The 7,500-nt window shown below is 42.5% G+C and overlaps 3 protein-coding genes across 4 annotated transcripts in view; 2 read left to right on the forward strand and 1 right to left on the reverse strand.

Moving 5' to 3' along the window:
- The window catches only part of gpc5c (glypican 5c), a gene marked incomplete at its 3' end in the record, with an annotated part of 119,758 nt that extends 117,268 nt beyond the window's left edge, over positions 1 to 2,490 (forward strand). The window contains exon 9 of the mRNA XM_080502953.1: positions 2,270 to 2,490. Coding sequence (XP_080359079.1) covers positions 2,270 to 2,490 — 221 coding nt within the window. The remainder of the gene's footprint in view (positions 1 to 2,269) is intronic.
- LOC308135371 (uncharacterized protein) overlaps positions 1 to 7,500 on the reverse strand; it is a 432,222-nt gene that overhangs the window by 417,513 nt on the left and 7,209 nt on the right. The gene's annotated exons all lie outside the window — the stretch shown is intronic.
- rab12 (RAB12, member RAS oncogene family) overlaps positions 3,774 to 7,500 on the forward strand; it is a 5,897-nt gene continuing 2,170 nt past the window's right edge. The window contains exons 1-4 of the mRNA XM_080504144.1: positions 3,774 to 4,121; positions 5,393 to 5,453; positions 6,714 to 6,852; positions 6,963 to 7,052. Coding sequence (XP_080360270.1) covers positions 3,893 to 4,121; positions 5,393 to 5,453; positions 6,714 to 6,852; positions 6,963 to 7,052 — 519 coding nt within the window. The 5' untranslated portion in view covers positions 3,774 to 3,892. The remainder of the gene's footprint in view (positions 4,122 to 5,392; positions 5,454 to 6,713; positions 6,853 to 6,962; positions 7,053 to 7,500) is intronic.

The following is a 7,500-nucleotide window of genomic DNA, read 5'->3' on the forward strand; positions in this document are numbered from 1 at the left end:
CTGGGGAGGTTTTGACTTTTAAAACAGCAGGTCATCTTAAACCAGGAAGAATAATGCAAAAAAACAAAAAAAAAAAACAAACCATGAACAAACGAGATCGGTGGTTTTCAATCAGTGTTCCGGCAGAAAATAATCCAATTTAATTTAATTGGTTGATAAAACTCTTCACTGGCAATGGGTTGACATTGTGGAGCTTCAGTGCCTGAAATGTATTGACTGATCAAAGAACATTTCCTTTCCTTGCCAGCAGGGGGCAGTAGGAAGCACGTTAATACTGACCCTAGTTACTAATACAAGTCATGTAATGCAAATGTTATTTCCAGCAGAAAGAATCGTCTCCACACCTGGAACGCCGTCCCAGAAGAGAAGACAGTGTCTCTCTTTTAAAAAGTGTGTTGCTCCAAGCAGCCAATCAGAAATCAAACCCTATATAGTGTCATCGGGGGGTTTTAGCCAACCACAATCAAGGTAGGCTCCTCCTCCCCCCTTTGACCCCGCCCACAATCAGGCAGCTCTGCTCTGGCACGAGAGGAAGTACTTCCTCCCTCTTCCTCATAGATGGACGCGTGTGTGGGCGGAGCCAGTCCAGCTCACACAGACACAGCAGATTCTGGATGTAGCTCCTAGGATCTGATGTTCTAATGGAGGGAAAAATCAAGGAAAGAACAATAAACACGCCTCTGGATTGTAGTTATTTTCAGTAGTAATTTTTTGGGTTTAGAAAGGAAGGTCAAAGGTTAAAATGTGTATAAACATGGTTTTTAGTAAAAACGCAGCAGAAGCACAGCTGTAAAGATCGAGTTGCTGGTTGCTGGTTGCTGGTTGCTCCACCAGGCTGTGTGCAGCAGCATCAGCATTCCAGCTATGGAACAGGTGAATTATCACCTTGTTTATGCTCAGCCAGTAAAGACAGTGAAGTAACGGCTGACCTTTACGGGGCCGAGTAATAAATACCCGTTGGTTGAATGGCAGGTTTGCTTTTTTTTTTTTTTTTATCTCATCCAGAGGAACGGGAGAACGTCTCATCAATATTTAACGCTTGAGCTCGACTGTTGGCTTGAAAAATCCCAAAATAGACATTTCATGTCGGCGTTCTTGCTGCGTTTTATTCAGTTTGGAGATCCGAGACAGTTGGTAGATTAGTAGAGGTAATCTCACGTCATTTATCAATCTCATTGATATGGAGAACACACACACACACACACACACACACATTACATGTTCTGACTTGCCTGTATGGATTCAGTTCTATTTTCTTTTTATTTGTATAGAGCCAAATACAAGTCATTTCATTTTTTTGTGTGAAAAACCATCAGCTTTGCAGAGGAGACGGAGACAGAAACAAATCTCCTGAAAAGATGGAGGAAACTCCAAGAAAATATTGAGCGGGAGTGACATGAGTACTCCGTATTATTCATTTATTGGTTTGTTTGTTTTTATTTATTTAAAAATATTTTTTATTTAATTTATTTTTAATGTATATTATTTATTTGTTTATTTTCAAAAAGTTCTTTATTTAGTCTGTTTATGTTTTTATTAAGTATTTTAAAAAATATATGTTTTTATTAAATTAAAAAATATATATTTTTAAAGAAATATTATTTTCATTAATTAAAAATATAATTGTTTATTAATTAATTAATTTAAAATATTTGTTTATTACTAAATTAAAAATATATGTATTTTTAAAGAAATACAAACATTTGTTATTAATGAATTTATTTATTTAAAAATATTATTTAGTCTGTTTTTATTAAGTATTTTTTAAATACATGTTTTTTATTAATTTAAAAAACATATATTTTTAAATAAATAAAATCTTTTTATTAATTAATTAAAAATAGAATTGTTTCTTAATTAATTAATTAAAAATATATGTTTATTATTAATTTAAAAATATATACATTTTTAAAGAAATATAGAAAAAATGACTAAGGAATTTATTTATTTCGGTGGCGGCTGATTGTAAGTTAAAATGAGTTCATAAGTATAAGGTTCTCTCACCTGTATAAAAGAATGGCTTGATTTGTATATATATCTGGGAAAACGTGTACATAAGAGGTCAACTTTGTTGACGGGATTATGCGTTGTGGAATCAATATTAATGATAACTTACAAAAAAAAGAAACCTGCATCACCAGACGAGGCTGAACGAAGGAAACAACCAGTTTTTAGGACTTTACTAAGCAAAAGTCAAAATGTGGAGAGTAAAGCCGCAAGAAAAAAAACCTGTATTTTTCGACGAACTCAACCGTTTGCCTGCGTTTAGCGAAGGCTGCGTGGAGCTGCTGGGGTCGGGTGTCTTTGCTCGTGGGGGGAAACCGTCGGTGGGATTTAACCTACGAACCTCTGATCGACTGCGAAATCGAGTTAAAGGCGGCGGCGTGCGGCGGCGGCGGCGGCGTGCGGCGGCCTCGGCACACCTTCGGCCATTTTGCCTTTGGTCCTGTGAACACGTGCAGCCAGACGAGCCTCAACCTCACTTATTGATTGTGTCTGATGCTTTCTGCCTCCTCACACACACACACACACACACACACACACACACACGCCAGCCTTCTTTTTCTCCCGGCACTTGCACTTTGCTTTACAGCACTTTTATGAGTGATCCTCCTGAACCTCACACAGTTTGAAATACGGGCTGAAGCCTGGCGGGAGGCTTGTCAATAACATTTCCTCACTGCAATTTGTTTTTTGTTTTTTTTTGTTTTTTCACCTCCAGGTTCTATTGTGACTTACTGGGCCAGAGACACTCAATATCTTCAACCTCAGTGTTTTCAAGTCATCTAATACACTTTTCTTTCTTGTTGTTTTATTATCCAGTATGCAAGCAACTCAAACGCATTTCGTTTATGTTCATGTAGAGTTTAGAAAATTGGCTCCTACGATACCAAATGATGTTATGTGACATCACAGAGACCGTTTTAAAATAAGTTGAGTTGACATAATAGTGGCTCATTTCTTCGCTCCTTCTTTTCGAATATATATAAAATGGGAATTCAGCCAGAGAGCGCCAGTGTCGTTTTTAATATATCTGTCAAATCTTCGTCGTTCAGCTCAACATATCCAGCTCATTTTCAGACTAATCTTTCCACCATGGGCGGAATTTTGTCCTTTCATACTTTCCATTTTGTCTAAGAAGTCCTCTCTCTCTCTCTCTCTCTCTCTCTCTCTCCCTTCTTCCTCTCTTTGATGGGGTTTGTGATGTTCCTCCTCTAACTCCATTTTTTTCCCCTCTCAATCAATTTCTCTGATCTCCAGCTGTCTGACTTCTTACATAATTTCTACTTGGGAGCATAAATCTGAGATCAAGGGCTTCTTCCTCCCCACCGCTCCTGTCAGATGGCTGAATTTGGAATGAGTCCGATTTGCAAGAGGCGGTGCGGCCGAACGGATGGCCCCACACTGCCACCCAGTGGAGGGAAGCCTTCATTACAATAATGTCAAATTATTTATTTAACTTTTTCCCTTTTTTCCATTCAAACTTTTACTGAAAATTAATTTGTGATACTCTACCATTTATAAATATTGTTTAAAAAATGGTTTTTCAGAGTCTGACCGAAAATTAATTTGAAGAATTTACTATTGTAAATAATTAAACAAATTATAAATTATTTTTTTTTGCTTTTTTTATTCATAATTTCACAGAAAATTCACTTTAATAATTTACCATTATTAAAATATATATCGTAAATACTTATCCGCACGTCACGGTGGCGGAGTGACGTCGTGGGCGGATGTGACGTCACGACGCACAGTTTCTAATGGCTGAACAACAACAACTGTCGGCAACGGACAAACTTTGTAAAACTTCTTCGGGGACGGAGGAAAGTTCGCTGTCGCGGTCCGCTTCGTTCCGTTCGCCCCTCGCGCCCCCGATGCGGAGCCACTGATGGAGCCGAGGTTTGACATCCCGCGCAGGGCCGCCGGAGCCCGCGGCGGGGGCTCCGCCAACTCGTCCCCGGCTCTGGGGGCTCAGTCCCGGCGCAGGAAGGTGCCGCCCCGGCCCGCTGATTTCAAACTGCAGATCATCATCATCGGCTCCCGCGGCGTCGGTAAGACCAGCCTCATGGAGCGGTTCACCGACGACACCTTCTGCGAAGCCTGCAAGTCGACCGTAGGTGAGGAACCGGCGGCGGAACCGGGGGGGTTCGCGACGCGGCCGGGATCAGACTAGTTTCTGGACAAGGGGACGCTTTAGAACAGCCCGGCGCCAGTAAATAGACGCCTCCCGGCAGCCCCAGCCGGGTGAAGACAGTAAATATCCTCCTCAAACTTCCCCCAACTCCAGATGGAGACGTTTAACTTCTACAGGAAAATGTTCTTAATTGAGTTAGTTCGTTTACATTGATTGTTCACTGCTTGGAGAAGTATTACAGGTGGTTTTAGAATATTTTAATCTCTTATTAGGAGTTAATGAGGCACTAATTTAAAGAGGCAGGCTTGGAGTGAATATACAAATCTGGCTCCTTTCTATATTCATATATATATATATATGTATATATATATATATGATGGTGGGATCTGTCACAGGGCAAATTTGACCCTTTAGCTTTACTTTATGTTTTTTTTAATAGATTTTTTTTTAACAAAGTATGAACAATAGAACAATACCTCAACATATTCACCCCCCCAAAGAGAAGATAAGACTTGGTGCTTTGCTTTTGCGTAAACAACCCTGTCATCCAGTGGACCGCCATAGTGTCCAATCCCAAAATAGACACACACACACACAGCTGCTCTGACGGAACTCCATTTTGTTCCCTGCCGTTATCGCAACACACAACTTGCAGGTTGATATCGGCCTGTAGTGATTCTGGTATCGACGATAGATCACCGTCATAGATCAGCGAGCTCCACGTGTTTCTACTTTGTGCTGCCGGATTCAAATCTCATCATTCTCATCTCGCCGCACTCTGGGTTTTTAAAAAAAATGTCCCCCTTCGAATTAAGTTCACATTACATTAACCGTCATTCCTGCTTGTGCTTCTGGGACTTTTTGTTTTTTTAAACAACTTTAAGAGAAGCAACGCGACACTGAGACACGAGCTGAACGTTTGAATTTAAAGGTTGTTGTGGAACTATTTTACTGCTCATGAAGCCCTTGAACTACAACCTGTTGCCTGCAACGGCTCCAACGTGTCTCATAACAACAGTGTTTTGATGTTTTGACCCACTTTGCCCCCCCCCGTCCCCACTCCCCCGCTGATGCGTGACGGGAAAACATGTCAACCAGGACACCCTGTGCGTCCACTAAGTCACATTTATGTAGGTTAGACTGGGACGATTTTAAAAGACGCCAGTAAATATGGTGGAAAAACTCCCGGTTGAGTTTTCGTCGATTCCCGATTGAAAGACGATCCGTCACACGTTTTCTTTCTTTCCCTCCCAGGCGTCGACTTCAAGATCAAGACGGTGGAGCTGCGAGGGAAGAAGATCCGGCTGCAGATATGGTGAGAATAGTGTTTACCCCTCCGCGGTGCGTTCAGGGACCGCTGGAACAAACGCTGCCGCTGGTTTGCAGCTGTTTCTATCAGCTTCTGCACGTTTGTTGTTGTCACTTCCTAAAAGTTTTCCCAGCGGTAAGAATCGTCTCCACATCTGGAACGACGAAGAAAGTGTGTCCTCTCTCTCTCTCTCTTTTAAAAAGTGTGTTGCTCCAAGCAGCCAATCAGAAATCAAACCCTATATAGTGTCATCGGGGGTTTTTAGCCAATCACAATCAAAGTAGACTCCTCCCCCCCTTTGACTCCTCCCACAATCAAGCAGCTCTGCTCTGGCACATGACGCCACGAGAGGAAGTACTTCCTCCCTCATCCTCATAGATTGGCGTGTGTGTGGGCGGAGCCAGTCCAGCTCACACAGACACAGCAGATTCTGAATGTAGCTCCTAGGATCCGATATTCAAAAGTTAAACCAAGTAAAATGTTTGAAAACTGGATTATAGGAGATTTTCAAAACTTGTCTATAAATAACATCTAATGTGAATCAATGAGTTGCGAGATGCCGAGTTACAAACAAATCAAAATGTAATGGGATTACTCTCTGATTACATTTTGGGAATATTTCATCGCATTTGTTTCTGTTTGTTTTTTTGTTGTTGTTGTTTTTACGCTCTATGTGACTGTGAGGGAACTCCATCACTCGTTTCACTAACACATCTGTCTTGCTCCCCACTAACACCCCCCCCTCCCCCTCCCCCACCCCCATACACCCCCCCACTTTACCCCGGCGTGCCTCACCTGTCCGTGTCACACCAGCTCCTCCTCGGCTCGCCGGCGACCCACTTGAAGGTACGCTAACGCTTTCAAACCGCCGCCGCCGCCGCAGGAACCAACGTGATCGTCTGAGTCAAACCGCCAAATTAAGAGCTTCTCTTAATGGTCCGGTGAGACCCGGCCAGTCCGGCGCTCTTTCACAACCCGATCACATCTTTCCTCGGAGTGTGAAAATAATCATTTCAGAACAAGCTTCTTCCGCTCTTTGTAGACAATAAAGTTCAAGTCAGGTTCAAAGAGATCAAAGAGTAAAAACCTCCTGATTCTTCTTGATTTATTGCAAAATCGCTGCAGAACCGATTCGTCTCTCACAGGTTGTAGTTTGATGATTTTACTCTCAGAATCTGCGTATTAATAAACCATAAATCAGCAGTTCTGTTGGAACCGGTGACTCTGAGGTCATGTTGTTTGTTTGTTTGTTTGTTTGTTTTCCAGGGACACGGCGGGACAGGAGCGCTTCAACAGCATCACGTCGGCGTACTACCGGGGAGCCCGAGGGATCGTGGTGGTTTATGACCTCACCAAGCAGGAGACCTTCGAGGACCTGCCCAAGTGGATGAAGATGATCGACAAGGTGGCTTTTCTTTTTTCTTCTTTAATAGCAGGAATAGTTGTTGGATTTAAGCTTTGAAAGTGATTATGATGATGATGATGATGATGTGACGGCGTTGTGTTGGGCGGCAGTACGCCTCGGAGGAGGCGGAGCTACTGCTGGTCGGGAACAAGCTGGACTGCGAGGCGGACCGGATCGTCTCCCGGCAACAAGGCGAGCGGGTGAGTCTTCATCACTCTTCATCAGTCTTCATCACTCTTCATCACTCTTCATCACTCTTCATCACCCTTCATCAGTCTTCATCACTCTTCATCACCCTTCATCAGTCTTCATCACTCTTCATCACTCTTCATCACTCTTCATCACCCTTCATCACTCTTCATCACTCTTCATCACTCTTCATCACCCTTCATCACTCTTCATCACTCTTCATCACCCTTCGTCACCCTTCATCAGTCTTCATCACTCTTCGTCACCCTTCATCAGTCTTCATCACTCTTCATCACTCTTCGTCACCCTTCGTCACCCTTCATCAGTCTTCATCACTCTTCATCACTCTTCGTCACCCTTCATCAGTCTTCATCACTCTTCATCACCCTTCATCACCCTTCATCACTCTTCATCACTCTTCATCACCCTTCGTCACCCTTCGTCACCCTTCATCACTCT

Source organism: Blennius ocellaris (genome assembly GCF_963422515.1).
Source record: "Blennius ocellaris genome assembly, chromosome: 10".
NCBI lineage: Eukaryota > Metazoa > Chordata > Actinopteri > Blenniiformes > Blenniidae > Blennius > Blennius ocellaris.